This window comes from Convolutriloba macropyga, chromosome 11, assembly GCF_964194025.1.
Source record: "Convolutriloba macropyga chromosome 11, txConMacr16.3, whole genome shotgun sequence".
Taxonomy (NCBI): domain Eukaryota; kingdom Metazoa; phylum Xenacoelomorpha; order Acoela; family Convolutidae; genus Convolutriloba; species Convolutriloba macropyga.
In genome coordinates, this window is record NC_134478.1 from 15,189,651 (window position 1) to 15,209,300 (window position 19,650).

Below are 19,650 nucleotides of genomic sequence, written 5' to 3' on the forward strand. Positions count from 1 at the left end.
ATTCTTTTTTGATGGCGTCTCGTCTAGAAATAACGTGCAAGCATTTTCCACAACCTACAATTTTAGGTTTTAGTTTACCTCCACTCTAATTTGTATTTGCACCTATACCCTCTTCAATTTTTTTTTGCGAAGATTTTTCGGGGAAATTTCCCAAAAATAGATGAAGTTTTGAAAACAATTGTTATAATTGAGCTTTACCTACACTTCGTGGGAAAAAATTTACTATAATTAGAGTGATGGTCCTCATTTCTCTCCCGTGTAAGAATGTACATATCTGATCTAAACAGTTAATTCTAATTTGGTAATTTATTCTAGGTATATTGTAAACACCTTTTTTAATTTTTGTTTTACAGTTAATGTTGGCTGTTATTACGCGTCTTTGCAGATAATGCAGATAATTTTACCCAGTCAACTTTCAGAGTGAGTTTTTGTGGGAATAACAGAAATTAGGAAATCATGACCAACCAAGGCCAATCACTGTGAAAATAAAAAAAACATAGCAGGACAAGTCCTGATGTACAATTCAGAGAATTTTCATTGACTAAACAAAAAACTAGACCTAGAAAGTACTAGCAGTGAAATGGGAAAACCATTTCTAAATCAGACTAAAGTTTTTTAAAAAAAAAACAAAATCAATGTCAAAATGCCGCATGTGAAAAAAAACCACTAGCGAAAGAGAAATTTGGTTCAAACAAAAAACTAGGCCTAGAATGAACTATGAATGGATTGGGAAAAACTTTTAGAAAAAAATTTGATCAAAAAAATTGAAAAAACAGTAAAAAATCAAAGTGAAATTGCCGCATGTGAACAAAAAACCACTAGCGAGAAAGCGAATTTTTGGCCAAACACCGTTTTCTCACTCTACTTTAAATTTAGAGCAAAAAAGTTTCACGCCGCAAAACCACTCGCTTTTTCGCTCCATTTCTTGTTTCGGCGTGACCAAAATCACTACTCCAATTTGACTTCAAAAATCATGAAAATGTGTGAACAGATCTTAAAAAAATACAGCGCCCCAATAAAATTCAAATTCTTTGATTTGTAAAAAATTATGCGTAAGCAATTTGATAGTGAGCAATCTGAACAATATGGCAAATAAATTAGTGGGAATTTGATGCTACTTAGTGATGATTTGCGCTACTTCTTTTTTAAACGTATTCAAATTTCTAACAAATCTCAATTTTTTACCGTGTTAACTACAGTGATTTTATGGTTATGGTTTAAACTTGCGAGATGAAGAATTGTTTCCTTTCAGACGTTCACCACAATCCAAAAATGTGATGAAATTGTCCAGCGGCTTTTCAACATTTTTGGAAAAAGTAAACAAATTGTGTGAACCAGTTCAAGCACTATTGTGTTTAAAAGGATTTCAAAGTGCCTAAGTTTTTGGCTTTCCTTTTGATTTAAAATAGTTATGCATCGGTTTGCTAAATAATTATTCAACATCATTTTATTGGTTATGAAATCAAAATCAAGCTACTTTCAAGTAATTGAGTTACTTTCAAGCGTTTTTGAGCAATTGGTCAAAAAGTTGGTTAGCAGCTATGACGCGTGTAACAAGAAATATCTTATTAAAAACATAAAAGGAGATGAGAGATGCGCGTTTGAACATATTGATCTGGTCTGTCGGCTTCCAAAAAACATAAGTTCCGGAAAACTTAAACATTGATCGGTGAATTTTAAGAGATCCGAGTTGAAAAGAGTCGATTGAAAGAGCCGAAAATTTATTTAAATTATTAGTCGATAAGTAAAGATAAATTTTGCAGCTAAATAAATTGCTTTCTGAAATGAGACCACCAAGTTCTCAACCAATCACAACCTAGTATTTGAGAAATGAAATTTTAATATTTTCTAGTAAAAGAAACTGAAAACGAATTAATAGATAATTATCATGAAATTATCGCGGGCCATGGCCATGCCTAAGCGGTTTATGGGACTTAATATGAAACTATCAGAAAAAAACATGAGACCAATTAACTCACTGAAGTACTTTTCTTGGTATTCAAATAACAATTCAGGATGATTAAAGGCAACTTTTTGCTTTCGGCTCTTTTAAAATCAAGTAAGTTTTCGGCGCCTTCTAACGTCGGCTCTTTATAACTCCGCTCTCCTGCTCGTAACCAGTTTGATCATCCCAGCATGCGTACCACTAGTTGTGCATTTATGTCGTCCAATTCTTAGAGAACGAACATAATTGGATTTTAGTTAACAACTATTCTTTGGAAGAGAGTTCCTTTTGGAATTACTTTTTCTTGAGTTTTTCGTTTAGTATACATCTGTGGGTTTATCAAATTTGAGTACGGTTTATCCTCCCTCAAATGTTTGCTTGGAGAAATAAACAACTGTTTTTCTATTCCGCTGCCTTGAACAGATTAAGAGTTAGCACCTTGAATATGCTAGATCTCTTACTTGTTGCTTTTCAGCTGATGCAAATGAAAGTTTTCGTTGCAAATCAGCAGACGATTTAATTTACTTCAAGGCAACTTTTTAGTTTGCTTCACATCATGAACTCGCCATTTTGGACAATTTAACTGTTCGAACAAAAAGACTCTTAAACTGGTGAACACTTTTTGAATCGGAACAATCTGATAATATTTTTTTAGTATTGATTCTGACATATTTGAGCTCCAAATTGTTTCTGCAATCGACAATTTAATCAGCAGTTGAACTGAACTTTTTGGGTACGCAAAATCAATTTTTGTAGGTTAAAGGCTGTTGCTTCTTGCATGAATTAAAATGAAATCAGTCATTTTTTTTTATCTCTAGATAGCTGCTTAACCCATCTTTGCTTGCTCATGAAATTCTCTAATAAGGAACAGAGTTTTATACTATTACTATTCAAACTAAACAAATAGCAATGGGCTGTAAATTGCGCGCTATCGTATTGAGCGCGTCCTAATTTTTTTGAACTTATGAATAATGTTGGTCATCACTATCACGGTTCTTCTTTTAACCGAAACACATTTGTTGATGGTGAAATTATTATGAACTGTTTTAATTTTTGTGCGGGCGATAGAAACCAAAAATGTGAAAAATCAAACCGTTTTCAAGGGCTTTTCCAGAGAAATTTCACCTCTAACTAAAATGATAGCTTTATAGAAAAACAAACCATTGATTTTTTTGTTTCCAAGTCTTCTGGCCAACTATCAAAAACCTCATTGATGTTTTCTTAAAAACAGATCAACTAAATTGTTCAAATAAAAAGGCTACTAACTGATATTTATGAAACAGACATTCACTACTATTTTTACCTAAACTAAAGAGAAACGACATTTACAGCTTTTCTATTACGAACAATTCATTGTATAGTATAAGTAATTACTTTCCAAAGCGCTATTGTTCCGACGCCACTTGTGGTGGCGGGGTGGGGAGAAACTATATAATTAAGTGGGTTTTTTTAGTTCAGTCAATTTTGGCCGATCGATATATTCATCGTAGAGAAATGTGAGTGGTATCATTGAAAAGCCCGTCCAGCGTAGAAATCAAAACTAAAACTTTTAAATTTTGTTTTTTTGAGGAGTTATTGAGGTTTAAAATTTTTGTGTGAACACGGAATATTTGGCATGATTTTGTTCAAATTTAGTGTAATTTTGTTCGAATTAAGATTTTTTTCTATAAAACTTTTATTCCAAAATTACCTTTCACGCTACAAAATTATACAATTTTGTGTTCCTAACAGACGAAAGGCAATAAAAAGCTAGTTCTGGTCTTAGAGCTCAGAGGTAAGTTTATTATAAAAAAAAAGTGAATTCTTCTTAAGAGCTGCTTTTTTAAAGAAAATATTTCTTATGTCTGTTTTTTAAAGTCATTTAGAGACTAACCACTTTTCATATCATAGTTCAATCAATAACAAAACTAATTTGCAGTCAAATGATACCCATTGAACGAAAAACTCGTTTCGAAGGAATCACTAATGTTTTTTGGCTTCAACTCTGAGTTTTTGGAATTTTTTGTGCAATTTTAATGTTCTTTTTCCGATTTTACTAAATTATTATAGTGTTATTTTACTAATTTTTTTACGGCATAAACTCATTCACTGAAAGTGCCATAGGCTTAAGTGAACCTATCTAGTGCTTTGAGTGGACAGCTTATGGCTGTTAAGACATTGAAAATAATTTTTGGATGCTTTTTTTTGAACATTAATCGATCTTAAACTTATTTTTGTGACCTGTAAAGAAGTCTCAGTAATGACAGGGCCCCTTGCTTTTTTGGTTCAACCCCAATTTTTCTGCTCAGTGGTTATTTATATCTTCTAACTATCTGTTTAATGACTTCGAAGCCACGATTTTTCTTTTACTTTACTTAATTTTCAGATATTTTTTCACAATTTTGGTTACCTATCACATTATCTTGAAACTGATAATTCCCTTTGGCTAAAAAAAAGTGTTCAATGTATCAAAAATAAAGTTTTCAGGGAAAAGCGTACAGTTTACTGCTATGAACGACAACTATCGTTTACTTCCCTTCGAGGCATAACTTAGCGTATTTATTAACTTCCGTTGAAATTTATCGAATTTAATGCCGTTGATTCTACGGGTTTTGTCAAAGATTTTGCAATTTTAAAATTTTGCAATTGTTCAAATTTGTTGATTTTTGGAAGTCATATTGTTTTAAAAAAAAGAGTCCCTGTGCGGTTGAAAAATTGATTGAAAACAGTTTTTTTCTTGAAAAGTACAATTTTAATTGCTCGAAACTTTTCTCTCTCACCTTTGTTTTCAAACTTGCTGTTTTTTTATTTTTTATGTAGTCTTAAGAAAATGTGAAGTCGCATATAGTTCTAATTGAGGATATAATTGATAATTTTGCTCAATTCAATCAGTTTATAGCGACTAGCTTAAAGTTTCTGATATGATTCATTGACTTCTTCTTTAAATTTTTCATTTTTTGTTGTTCTTTTAGTCAATTTGTAATTTAATATCATCATTGAGAGTCCCATCTAATTCCTTTTATCTCAAAAACCAACATTTCTATCGACTTTATGCCGCAACTGATGTTTTGTTTGTTGAAAAATTGCGTTTTCACAAAGGCTTTCTGAGTGGTAAATATTGGAAATTTTTTCCCTTCTTTTAGCACAGTTGCATTATAATAGATCCCAATGATTTTCAATGTCAGGTATATTTATTCAACCTTTCAGTATCATTTTCGCTGAATTAGTATAAACAACAATTTAAGTAATAAACAATATTCAGATAATGGCTAAGGATTTTAATAGCATAAAACATTTGTGATGTATTTTCACAAATTGTTTGTAAATTTTTTGGGTCTTTTACATCTTGATTCCGTTTCTATGTCTCAGTCCAACCAAAGACAGATCTCATAGGCTTCACAATAATTTTTGATAAAAAATATCAACAAAGATTTCGTTAAAATATAATTATTTTATAAGACGTTTGATTAATAAAATAGTTTTCTGCTATTTAGCTAAGAAAAAATAAGTTTGTGTAATTGAAGTTTTGTTTGACTGCATTTTGCCATAGTTACTAGGTGCTTCTAAATTTAGATTCCAATTTTCGCCGTGCAATTTTTGTTTTTGCTTATTTTGTCTATTTTTGTGTAGTCTTCTCAATGGCAGATCTCGTTAGCGCTGTAATGAGGCATCGCATTACGCAATTCAATTAGTAGTTTGGGTGTTTAACGATTTTGTTAAACCTAAACTTAAATCTATTTTCAATTATTTCTTCTTGGTTGACAAATAATTCAAAATTGTTGATGAACTCGGGTCAGAACATCATGTACAAACGCACATTTGCGAGCCTCCTTGTTAGAAATTTAAAACATAAGCAGAATTTATCGCTCTTGTTTATCATGTTATTTTGCTTGATCTCACAAAATTTTACTAAGGCCTTGCTTGCTCAATTTTATTCCTCTTTTCTAGTTTGCAAATAAAGAAACTATTGAATTTTTATCAGCAATTTTCTAAGAGCATTTTGTGATAGTTTTTTTTGCAGTATATATATATATATATATATATATATATATATATATATATACCTTGTTCATAAGCGAAATGTACGGAAATTAAAGTTAAAGGAAAGAAGAGAAGAGAAAACATTTTTCAAAAAAAATCAAAATAACATTTCAGAAACTCGGGAGTCGTTTCTGCGCCACTTTATTTCTCAATAATATTCCACAAACAACTACATCACCACATCTTGATTACAGAAAAGAAAAAAAGTAAAGAAAAGAAAAGTAAAAACGAAAAATAACGTTTTCAATCCCGTATTAATTTGGAGGGTTGGAACGAAAAACAGTGAAAGCAACTACGGAACATAAACAAATCAATTCAGCGAAAGTTCAAGTTTCAATTGAGGGATCTCATAGATCTCTGTGAGAATTTATCAGAAAAAAAACTAATTATTATCAACCATTTTTTCAAAAAATTCATCAAATGGTTGTAATGATCTTTTTGCTTCATTAATTTGAAATTGAAGTATCCATACTTATAGCAACTAGAGTGTTACTCAAAATTGTGTCTTTTTTTGGATTAGTTTAGAAAATAAGATGCTATTACGTATTCTTTAAAGAAAAACAAAATTTAGAGCAAATTGCTTTAGAACATTCCTGATCACTAATAATTCGATGCTATTAATGCAGCAAAGCGGCCGAATAATTGACCACTAATACTCGAAACGCTTTTCAGAGAACTCTTGAATGGTCAATGACTTGACAAAATTTTAAATTGAAAAAAATTAAGCTGGAATTCTGCTGAAAAATTTGTATTTTGTACATCTGAAGCAAACGTTTGAGATATATAACCAAAATTGGTCAAACACAAGGTTCAAAACTAGCCAAAAAACCTCTTTTATTTTATTTTGGTTGTTCTGTTTTACTCTGTTTATATTTAGTTTTAGAATCAATAACTTTGAAAGGTCTTTCTCATTTGCAGACGACTTTGAAATGACGTTTGCCTCTCAAAATTGAATAGTTTTGTTATAGTTTAGTTGTTTATGAGCAAACTTTTATATTCAACTTAAGAACATGTGAATTTTTATATTTTCATTAAACAGAGTCTAAAATATTAAACTTGTCTATGTGTTATCAAAATCTGTCATGCTATTTATATCGTTATTGTTCTTTTTTACTACTTATTTATTTTGGTTATTAAACCAACCGTTGGTTACATAGTATTGTGCTTAAGAACAAATATGTGTGTCCATCAGAGTCTTTTTTATCAAAACTGTTTGTGCGACAGGAGAGAAATTATGACGGTATAACATGTCGACAGTATCGGTAAGTTGTCGATCATTATTAAAGATAATTTGCAAGATTAAATTTGTGAGTACAAATTTAGCAAAATTATATGTTAAGCTCATTGATCAAAAATTCTTTTCTTATATTTTTAGAAAGCGTGTCCGGACAAAACAGTCCCAGACAAAACAGTCCCAGACAAAACAGTCCCAAATTGCAAAATATTCCCAGACAAAACAGTCCCAGACAAAATAGTCCCAAGAAACCAGACAAAACAGTCCCAGACAAAATAGTCCCAAATAAAATGTACCTAATGCCATTATACCCAATGTACTTTGATATTTTCGTTCAATAATCCGACAACAAATTAGCAGTCGCTATTACCCGTATGTTTTAACATACTTAATGGCCATGGCCATGCCTCAGCGGCCCGTGGGACTTGATATGAAACTATCACAACCAAACATGGGATTAAATTATCCGCTTGTTAAATCATGCGTGTGAGAGCTATTATAATGGCCTTGGGACTATTTTGTCTGGGACTGTTTTGTCTGGTTTCTTGGGACTATTTTGTCTGGGACTGTTTTGTCTGGGAATATTTTGCTATTTGGGACTGTTTTGTCCGGGACTGTTTTGTCTGGGACTGTTTTGTCTGTTCACCTTAGAAAGAAAATTTTTTTCTCAGAAGTAAAAGTGGCATTCAGCAGTAACAACCGATAATAAATTCTTTTTTGTAATTCATAATAGTGCTTTTGAAAAATTTGAACAAACAGCGCTTGAAAAACAACTTTTAAATCATGAATATATTGTGCTTAAACGTGAGTATGTTCACTTTGTAATTTTTCGGACCTCATCACAAGAAGACAATTATCACCATATAAGGTACTTGTCCTTAAAACTTAGATTTGTCGCACCCATTAAATCTTCACCAGTTAACATAGTCTTTCATTATAAATAAAAGATGGTTGTGTGTGGTATCATTAGAATGCCCGTACAGCGTAAAATACAGAATTATTTTTTTTGTATTTCGTTTTTTCCAGGCAGTTATCGGGGTTTAAAAATTGGTGAAAACTTGAATGGTATCCATTGTTTTTGTTGACGTTTCCCGGAACTTTTTTCAAAAAACTTTTCTCATATATAAAATAGATTTAAGCAGTTACAACCGATAATAAACTCAATTTTGTGTTTTGTAGTGGCGCTTTTAACAAAAACATCATTAATATATTGTGCTTAAACGTAAGTACGTTCAATTTTCATTTTTTGGACCCCATAATTAGAAAACAATATTCTCATTTTATGATACTTTTCCCTTAAAACTATGATTGGTTGCACTCTTTATAGTTTTACCAGTTAAAGTAGTCTTTCCTTGTGTTAAATTTACCGAATAAATAAACGCATCTCTATTTCATCTTAAATAACAAGAGGGCACTACATAAACTTTAACCTAAACATAACTTAATTTTAAGTCAAAAACTCGGTTGAATTTATCTTAACCAATAGATTAATTTCACCTTAAGCTCAAATTTTAATGATAAAGTAAAAGTTAAGGCCCTGCCCTCAAACTTTTTTTAAATAGCGACCTCCAGGTTAATTTCAGATTTTCAGGTGTGTAGGGGCAAAATTAAGTAAAGGTAAGACCAAATTATCTTAACGTTTCCGGAAATTAAGAAGCTCCTCCGAAAACATATGTGAACTTATGAGAAGCGCTTTCAGTTTAAGTTGCCTTGTTTTGGTGTATTTGGAGACATAAACATTTGGACAAAGAGGTAATTTAAATTTTCTGCTTCGGTTATGTCAGACTTTTCATGCCACTGTAAATTTGTCTGTAGACTTCTTGTAATGTTTCCGAACAGCCATGCAAACCCATGTACTGAGCTACCGAAACATTTTTGACGCGTTTTCTAATGTTCACTTAAGAACCTTCAAGAACTGTGATGTGAGATAACATAGCAAAATGTTTCAGGTAATCAATTTTCAAGATTGCTGAGATAAACTTAAAAAACATATATTTTAAATGGTTTAGCGGGTTACCATCTGCACAGCTAAGCAAAGACGAAATTTGATATAAAACTGGAGCAATGATCGGAGTAAAAATCTTGATAAACTAAATGCAGTAGAGTTTTCAAAAAATATTAGTCATTTGTTCCGTACATGAGTTATCTTGTTTTGTTGCTAGTACAATTACAACCCAGTTGATGACAAAAAAAACCTGCAAGATTGTGTTAAGTGTTAATCCTCAAACTCATTTTAAACTGATATATAAAAATTTCAAACACTTATTTATAGATTTCGTTGATTTATTAGAATCGACGAAACGGAACATTGTCATTTTGAAAGTGTAGTCATTATTTGAGGCTTTACGCGTAGAAGCACCATCTTTCTTACTTCAGAAAGGTTATGAAAATAGATTTTTTAGTTTTACGGGTTCTAGATTTTTCAATAATTCAAAATTTGTTGCATTATTATAACCACTTCTATTGGCGATATTTTTTTTCAAGTTTTAAGTTTTACCTTTGGCATATATTATCTGCGTTTGTTGCAAATTAAAATGGTTTGGTTTGCTAATTGACCAGAAGTATCTCTTCTAGGATCTGTAAAATTGGGACAACTTTTTGCTTAACAAATTTTCAATCGCGTTGGAGGTTCCATTTTAATATCTTTTTCCCAAATTAGTGTCGTTGTTATTGGTTTAGTTGTACATTCATCTGATTAAGCTTTGCAAAATTCTATCCAACAAAATAACACGCAGAGAAGCAATCATAGTAATTTTACATTCTCTGTTCAATTTGGTCAATTAATCTGTCCACTAATTAAAATGCCAAAATGTCCTCAAAATATATGTTTTGTTCGAGTAATATTGTTTTAATAATTTTTTGAAGCGTTTGTGGCATTAGACTGGCTGATGTTATCACAAAAGTAAGTAAAATTTAAGAGATAATACCCTTGCACATATATTATTTTTTGCATTTTGCCAGGCACAAATTTATATAAAAAAAAGAAAAATAGAAAAGTTAGTATCTGATGAACCAGGTACGCGTTTTTTCAGAGCAGCCAAATCATACTTGCTTATTGATGTTGTCTATTGTGAAAATAATAGTTTTTTTTTTACTTTTTGCAAAATTAGATGTCGCTTTGTTTTGCAGTTATTCTCAAGAAATTTTTTGATGATATTCGCAAAATTTTTCTCAACATGATTTTCAATTTTTTTTTCGCATAAGCTCAAATATCCTGCGCGATTTAAATCGTGGCCGAACATCTAACTTGCACAATTGATGCTCTGAAAATTGTTTGCTTCGTTTCAGAAGATTTTATAGAAAAACGAGGGATAAAAAAGAAACAAAAAGGTTAAAACATAATTCTGTTTTTGATACTGTTGGAATAAGATGAAGCGTAAAATTTTTATCAAAGCAAAAAACTTCAACAAAAGTTCTGTTATCAATTACGATCTATTGGTTATTTTGAAGAACCACGAAAATACTTTGCATCATAAAATCAAATAGTTTTCGATGCAATTCACCGGACTGGATATCTGGAAATTATTGGAGTGGTTGATTTTGGCTACCCCAGTCGAGAACAGATGGTTATCTTGCAAGATTCTGCCAGAATGTTGCAAAAACTGCCTATCTTGCAAGATCTGACAGAAAAATGGTTATCTTGCAAGATCTGGCAGAAAAATGGTTATCTTGCAAGATTCTTGCAAGTTCGTTCCGGTCGAGCTGTCCTCTTATTGGCTCTCATTCATGCAACACATTTCATTTCGACCAGATATTTACTTAAGAATCAGTTGCGTGTTTTTTAAGAAAAAAAAATAAATTTGAATAGATTTTAAATCTGGAAATATGAATTATCTAAAGAAAACAAATTAAAATCTGCCTTTGAGAACTGTTGACACAAAATAAATTACGGTCAAAAATTATTTTCCTTCAATTTTATCAAGATTTACAAAACTACACGTCTATATTACCTTTTCTGATGAAGAAATTATGTGTTATTATTCTTTGCATCTTAAACAGCTTTATTTCGTTTAATTTAGCTCCTTGCGCTTAATTTTTCTTGACGCTGCCCAAAAAATTTGATGCTTAGATTAATACTTTTCTGATGTTTTTTTAATAATTGTCTTTCGCTTTTTTGTCGATGCGCAAAATATGTGTACATTCGAATATTGCAACCGTTTTAGCGTTTTCTTTCCAAGTGTAAGGTCTTTTCAAGTGTAAGAAAGTTTTTTTGCAAACGGCTATCTTGCAAGATTCTTGCAAAATGAACGGTTATCTTGTAAGATTCTGGCAGAACGAATTGCTATCTTGCAAGATTCTTGCAAAAAATGGTTATCTTGCAAGATCTTGCAAGATTCTGGCAGAAATTCTTGCAAGACGATGTATCGTCTTGCAAGATTCTGCCAGATTCTGGCAAAATCTTGCAAGATAACCATTCGGATCCGGCTTGGGTAATGATATTAACAATCTCTGCTGTTTGATGAATTAAAGTTTAGTTTACTATAAATATCGAACAATAATTTACATTTTTTTGCAGAGAAAATGTTTGTCAAATCTTAAGCAGTAAATCTTGAGCCATGCGTTCACAGAATTAGCTTACCAAAAGATTCGGTAAGTTATATCGGCGAGTTAGATCAAGTTATCAAACAAAACCATTGGCAAAAATTGATCTGTTTAATCGACCATTTTTTTAATCAGCTTTCTCAAGAAATAATTTAACCATTGTTGAATATGAGCGTAAACGTAAATTTTATTGATATCTAAAACTATAGTAAAACTCAAGGTTTATTAGCTCAAGTTGAACTGAGGCTAAACATTTAACTTTTGCTCTGTTATCGATCTGTAATAACTAATTGTGATTGTTTAAATGATCCTTTTTCTATTATTTATACTTTTTGTTAAATCAGCCGTTTGTTATGATTATTAACTTAATGCTCTAGTACAAAATTGTGAACTAAACCAAAACTTTTGACCATTAAAACTATTGAAGATTGAAAAAATATGAATAAAATGACTGCATTGTCGGTTAGTACTCAATTTTTGCCAGAACAATGAAAATTTTGCAAGATAAAACTTGTTTAAAATAAAGTTAACATTTCACTTATAAGTTTAAATAAGCCGTTGGTAATTTTTTTCATTAATATCAAGCGTGATTTTTGTAATATGAATAGATTCGCTCATTCGTATTTATTTATGACTAGTTTTAAGAATCTGTCGCAATAATGTCGCATAATATTTTGTGAGCTGTCAGCTGATGAGATTGATCAGGCATTGTTTAAAACATGAAGTCTCTTTGTTTCAATGTGAGTTGAAAAAAATCATTTTTTGGACTTTATTAATTGTAACCAAATCCTTCGACTATTCACTTAAGTGCAATCAAGCTGAAAACTTGCCACAGGAACCCACCCACCCTTACAGTTTGCCCCAATGCGAATTTTTCAATGACGGACTTTTCAACATACATAACCTATTTCTCAGGCCGCTTTAGGATCTATAATTGCATTGCAATTCTAAGCTTTCTAAAATTTTTTTGTTCAATCATTTTCTTGAAAAAATATTAATAGCTGCTAGCCTAATTTCTTTCAGAATATTCAGCTTCTAACAGTAGCAGTAAAACGTGCTCGCGGTCACAATTGTGAAAACAGCAATGAAATTCAATTTGTCAAAGAGAGGGTCAAAACCATTTTCAAACAGAACCCTTGTCTGCCAATTGCAACGTTCGATTGCGTGAACAACCTCGTCATACCAGATGCGAGTGCAGTTTGCTTTTACGTTCACGTGGCCGACGTTCATTCACGCTCTGGGTTCCTAATTCATCTTCGGCTCTACGGGACTTCGAAATTTACAGCTCTATTGTTCGATTCAGAAGGGAATATGGCACAGAAGGGGTCAGAAACGCAAACGTCATTGGGAGTTGATTTGGTTTGGAATTTTTGCCCCGCGGGAAGTGAAATTGAAGCATCTGATAATTGCAGACGAAACTTGGACGCTGGTAGGTTTGCTATTTTCCATTACTGCCCCTAATACGTTCCGACTTCAGTTTCTATTCAATAATACATCATGCGGTAATGCGACACTTGTACCTGGGGTATTAACTGGAATCCAAGAAAGGGGGTCAAAACAGTTTTAATACTTTTTTAACTCAGGCAACCAATAGCAAAAGCAAAAAGACACCTTATTTCGGTTCCAAACTTAGCATATCTAACTTAGCAAATCTTATAACAGCTCTCTAAATACAATTAAGTTGGGTTGTCAAAATTGCAGCTATCGTAGAAAGTCTCATTAATCTGACGATCTTTAGCTTATCAACAACATATTGCCTGTTTGATTGTTAATTCAATACAGTTGCACTATGCACTCGAAAAATTTTCAAATAGCAAGCAAGATTTTGAAATAGTTCTGACATCCCCCTTCCAACGCCAAACTTTTTTTTACAATCAGACGAAATAATTATTCAATAACATTGTTGCTAGATGTTATTGCCTTAAACACGGTGTGATCAAGAATGGCGTATGATATCATGATGAAACTTGAAAGTCAATAATACCTTGTCAAAATGATCAAGTGCTGCCAAAAAAAACAAGGCTAACTTTTTAAAGAAAAACTCTGTAAGGGCCCTGACCAAATCCTACTCGACCAAATAATCTGTCGTGAATTTTAATTTAGTTTTTACTTTTTGCTCTTCCAAATTACTTTTTTAGTTATTTGCAGTTCCTAAGTTATAAACAACTTTTTTCATTCATTTAACTTTTTTACAGCACACACTAACTGCATAATGTATTTTGCGTATCATTTCAGGAATTAAAATTCTTTTTAATTCTTTAAAGTTCTTTTTAAGGAAAATGTCTGCTGATTTTATAGCCAGCCAAAAAAGGGTGAAAAAATCATTGTATGACGGATACTAAGTCTCTCGGGCAACATTCAATTCCTAACGCAGCCAAGGTAAATTAGCTATCTAACACCAAATAGTTTGAGTCTTTCCCATTATAGCCCCCACAAAATGTTATCCCCCCATTATGGTATAACTACCAAGATTTGGGGATCTATATCTAGAATTTCAAGCTTGTTATTGGACATTAATGGTGGAAGAAAATAGTGCAAAATCTGGTCTTTCTCATTGTAGACCCCATGCAGTAACAGCCCCCATTATTGTGTAATTACAGTGATTGGTGGGGGTGGGGTGGCTATATATTATCTGACCCTTTACCTGGGGTGGGCTATAATGGCAAATACCCCATAATTTGAAAGTAATTGGTAAAATTAATTTTAAAAAATTTACTTTTGTATATCTCTTGAAAAAGTTTCCTTGCTCTTTATTTTCAATCTTCAATTCTTTGATTTTGTGAAGTTTTTGAGAACAAATTGTTTCAAAAAATTTTTGATAAGATTTTAAACTTTTCGCTTTTGCATCCCGGTTTGACCATCTAGAGCATTCCAATACTGAACCAGTGTAAACCCATAGACTGTATATAGACAATTTTACCCTTGTGCAGATTCTGTTCATGTCAAAATATAGACTGATCAGTCTATTTTTGAGAGTATATTTGATATTCTGCTTTTTACTTGATTTTGATCTGTCCATTACTATTTTCATACAATTATCAGCTTAATTAACATTATTTTATACCTCTTGCCAGCCTAAAACCATTCTGTTCTAAACCTGTTTCAGCTCTGATTGTCAGCCTAAAATACACTGTTTTTAACCTGTTGCGCTGATTGTTGGTCACACCACAGGCATATTCACACCATTCTGCAGACAAATTCACACCATTTTGCATCACACCATAGGCAAATTCACACCATTCTGCACCACACCACAGGCATATTCACACCATTCTGCATCACACCACAGTCATATTCACACCATTCTGCATCACACCACAGGCATATGTAAATAAGCTGTTTCAGTACTGGTTTTACAAGACAATATGGAGATACTCATGTTCAGTACTGAAATACTCTGGGTGGTAAGCCCGGGATATCATAACACTTATGCTATCGGAATACCAGATTTTAATTTACATCTAATCAAAAATTTCTTTCGAGCTCATAATTTGGATTTGGAAATTAGTTTTGTAATCAAGTCAATAATGATCACTATTGATAAATGATTGCGGTAAGCTGAGCCCCTATTTTTTAAAATTTTTGATAGTTGTCGTTGATGTTGCCAGTACTTATCAAAGCTTAAAAAAATAGGGTTCAAATAACTAATTGAGTTTCCAAAATTACAACGTTGTCACAAGTATTATCAAAACTAAAACTCCATTACCAAACTAAAACATTAATCACTATTCTATGAGATCCTTAGTTAGAGTTCGGCCAAGGCAAGGACAAAATCCTAATTCATGAAGGAGCATATTTGATGAGGTCAAAAAACTTTATTTTTCTACCTTTTTTCATGGAGCATTTTTTCAATATGTTTTGGCATTATCAATTTTTGTCAAAATTTAATTTTAGATTATTTAAATTTTGTGTAAGATAAGATGAAAAAGTTTTAATTCTCATATCAATTATTTTATTTTAATCAAAACTTATGATCCCTAGCAGTAAAGTTGTTATTCGATCTATTGAACTTCATTTTGCTGTCGTTAAACTGATTTCTTGACCGATAACTGACAAATTGCAAAGAATTATTGCGCAGCTTAAGTGTCCTGTCCCTTTACAACAATATTACATATGAGGGGGGAGGGGGGGAGCGAGGTCAAAAGAGGAAATCGAGGCTGATGAAAGCAGGCTTACTTTTTGCTGTGCATTCAAAATTGCTCAAACGACCAAATTGCTCAATCAGGACAACATAATTTTTCCTAAATGAAAACGTACACGTCCAGAACGAGTTATGATCATACTGCTCATAAGTTGTTATTTTCAAATGTTATCTTGGTTCAAGGATCTTTGATTAGATTTTTCATTCTTGTTTGTCCGAATTTTCGAATTTTTGAACCACAAATGTAAGATTTACAAGGAGGGCTTCCGTATAGGTTCTGTGACTCGGATGACGTCACTGTCACTGAGATAATCTTGAGAGCCGAGAAGGGGTTCGATTTGTTTGTCAGATTCTTCAAGAGACTTCAAGCCGAGTCAGGTAACTTGGCCCGAAACACAAACTCGCATGTTTGTAATGTTGCATACATACTGGAAAAGCTGACATTTTGGAATCTGGCACCGCATAAATCTGGCATTTTAACACTAAAACTTTAAGGCAGTTTCGAAAAAATGGTCATGACAAATGCACATCTCCGTAATTCTGAATGCGGAATTTTTCCATGTTATCTAAAAATTTTGCAAATGAGAGATTAGTTGTTGGGTTGTTAATCCGGCCTTCGTTGAGTTTCTCATTTCCAGTGCCAGTTATTTAGAGTCCTCATTTATATATGATTTATATTGCATCTAATCTGTCCGATAGTCCAACCAGTGGTTTCTCTATCTAGTATCGATGAGATCTCAGGCCATCATCGCAGCTGCCAGATGGCAGAAATGGAAGTCCAATGGCAATATTGAAATACATAGGTAGCTGAATCTAAACTGATTCTGACTGTAACCTCGTTTTGGTTCCTTTTAGTGTTCTGAATAAAACCATTTCTTAAGGCAAAATAACGCTTACATTAAAGCGTTGCACACGATATTTTGAGCTATATTTTTCATTTTAAACAACTCTACTTGACGTTTTTCCGTTTACATATATCTGCTCCTAACTTCTGCATATCTCTACTGAGTTATTTTTTCCAAACTTCAAGTTTGGTGAGTCAAATGCAAAAGTTGAACCAGTGAAAAGCTCTGGAAAAACTGGAACGATCCTTGAAGTAAAAAGAGTTTTATATTTTTCTACTTGTCGTCCTTTCTGACATTTTTGCATTTCATGTTAGCTTATTTGCCTAAAAATACTTTAGATTTATTAGGAATTATGTTAACAAACTACTAAAACTGTTATGAAAAACATTTCAATTGCAAACGTTCAGAGGATACAGAGCCTCTGAGAGGCAGAGCCAAAATAATAAAGCTTGAATTCGAGAACCGTAAAATAAATTGCTCAACTTTTGGCATCATTAATTTGAATTAAACTTTCATCAATCAGATTTTTTATAGCGTGATTTGTCCGCATACCATATGAAACGTAAGTGAGCAATAGATTGTCGTAGAATCAGCATAAATAGCCCATTTGACGTCAGAAACCATTCACAAAAAAGAACAATTACGTTGAACTCATTGTTTAATAAGACAGTTTTTAAGCTCAATAGAAGTTACAGTTAGCATTTGCTTGAAGAAACCCAAATAATGTACTAGAGTCTGTGGCGTGGCTTAATCAGTTAGGATACCAACTGAAAAAGTGACTAACATCAGTCAGGTAAGTTGAAAATAGTAACTTGTGTCAATCAAAAAATTTATCAATAAGTAAAAGGAATTAACTAACAAGGAAACATACATGAAAGACATCGGCATCGACTAGATGCAAAACCACTCATACCAAAAATTATTCGGTTTCTTAAGCAAAATAAAAACATTAAAATAAACAAACGAAAAACAAAAAATAAAGAGAAATAAGTTTTTAGAAATTGTCCCAAAACTGCTATTACGAAACAGTTACTCTGAACGTATACCAAAATACGGTAGATTTTCTGATTGCAATTATTAATATACAATGAGATAGACACAATTATAAAAACGGTTCATAACAATAAATCCAAGTTCAAAGAATTAAAACAAAACGCAAAAACTCAAACCCGCACAAACTCAAGAACTATTTCAAAAATTTGTTTATCGCATTACGAATACGTCCAATAAACATTTAGATACCTACTCTCATTACTAAAGCACATAAAGTTTGTCTGAATGAGAAAATAAACAAAGAAACAAGCGAAATTAGCAGACTTTTCGAATACGCAGGAAGAGGCGACATTTTGACCAAACCATTTTGCATATAAAAGAGCCGTCATTAGTAATTTTCTCATAGAAACCAAAAATCTTTGATCCATTAAACTTCAACTGATTAAACGAATAAAAAATTACAGCAAATTTTTATTTAAAAAAAAACAAAAAAAAACTACGATCAAAACAATCAAATTGAAAAAATGTAGATCAAATTTTCATATAGAGACTGCGATGGGGACTCTTAAAATTGTAATAAATATTTTATCGTGTTAAATGAAAAACGCCACTTGGACCAAAACTCAGAATTAAAAAACAGAATTGAAAAGGTGTCACGTGAACAAAATAATCAAAACGTCTATCAAAGTTTTATACAAACCTTTTTTCTCAGAGAAATGCACGGACAGATGACAAATAAGTTCAAAATAGTTTTCTAAGAATACTTATAATTGTAAAACAATTTAATATCTTTTTTAAGTCCAGAACACCGCAATCAATCCTAATAAAAAAAAGCATGTTTATCATTCTAAACTGCGTCGAATGTGAAGTTTTGTCTTTTTGGAAGCATCCGGGCAATAAATCCTGCGAAAAAGATTTCTGATTTTCCTGTTAAAGTCCCCAGGGAATTTGTCAATCTTGGCGGGGATTGGTTAGAATGAGTTCTTTCCCCACTAACCTGATAATTTCCCATCGGGAATTTGAAATATATTGCGGGAAATATTTCGACTCAGTTATTCCCGACTATCTTGACAAATTCCCATTAGGAATTCGGTATATTTAAAGGGAATTATCGGGATTGTAAATTTCCCGCTTTTCCCACCAGGAATTAGCCGGCATCGATGCACTGGGTCGCCATGTTGCTCTTTTTGTAACAAAAATAAGCAACAGCGGTTATAATTTTTATTTTCAGAAAATAAATGATCTTGTTTGCAGGAAAGTATTTGTGCTGTGTGTTTGCAAACCTTCAGCATCAGGACACCAATCACAACTTGGAAGTATTACTCATATCAAATGTGACGTCACTGTCATACCGGCGCAATTTTTGTCAACAACGAGCGCGGAGACTGTCCGAAATATCTGAACAACTTAAACGTAGTTGTGAAAGATAACTGAAATGAAAACTGTTTCAAAGTTTGGTCGCTGTTTTTATTGCTGCGTAAAGTGACTACATTTTGAATTTTGATCACTCGAACCTGACTAAAATAAAATTGAATGGCCAAGATGTCCGCCTTAGTTTAAAAACTCAATGAAATAAATTTTATTTGGTATAAATTTTGTCTCTATTTAACTCATTCTCTATTTTGATTTATCGATCAATGCTATTTGTAAAAAGTTAATATATATTACAATTTTTGAAAAATTTTGTTTCTTAGGCAAAAATGAAACTGTTCGATTCATATCGGAGCACTTTGAATTTCATATTTAGTGATGAACTCGAAACAACTTATGTAATTTTCTGTTGACTCCTGACTGTACCTACCCATTCTTAGAGTGTAAGCTATCCAACTGTTCGTCAACTGCTAGCCAAATTATCAGGTTTTCAAGTAAAATGTGCCTCATTTTCTGGTCAAATATTACTCAGTGGGTGTACGCATTTTGCCAGCAAAGT

At 32.2% G+C, this 19,650-nt stretch overlaps 1 protein-coding gene across 4 annotated transcripts; it reads left to right on the plus strand.

Moving 5' to 3' along the window:
• Window positions 1-7,108: 7,108 nt before the first annotated feature.
• On the plus strand, window positions 7,109-19,407 carry LOC142349373 (uncharacterized). Of its 4 annotated transcripts, none has more exons than XM_075400865.1 (3): window positions 7,109-7,227; window positions 12,765-13,170; window positions 18,975-19,407. In XM_075400865.1, exons 1-3 carry the CDS (start codon window positions 7,213-7,215, stop codon window positions 19,148-19,150), a joined length of 597 nt encoding a protein of 198 aa, XP_075256980.1. In that variant the 5' UTR covers window positions 7,109-7,212; the 3' UTR covers window positions 19,151-19,407. The 4 variants fall into 4 exon arrangements, with proteins under 4 accessions (XP_075256980.1, XP_075256979.1, XP_075256977.1 ...); XM_075400864.1 differs by lacking the exon at window positions 7,109-7,227 and adding an exon at window positions 7,939-8,003; XM_075400862.1 differs by lacking the exon at window positions 7,109-7,227 and adding an exon at window positions 12,177-12,203.
• The last annotated feature ends 243 nt before the right edge of the window (window positions 19,408-19,650 follow it).

Coding starts and splice junctions, on each gene's coding strand:
- LOC142349373 (XM_075400862.1), top strand. CDS start 12,180: ATGAATAAAATGACTGCATTGTCG. Junction 12,204..12,764: donor ATAAAATGACTGCATTGTCG/GTTAGTACTCAA, acceptor AATTTCTTTCAG/AATATTCAGCTTCTAACAGT. Junction 13,171..18,974: donor CAGACGAAACTTGGACGCTG/GTAGGTTTGCTA, acceptor TCTTGTTTGCAG/GAAAGTATTTGTGCTGTGTG.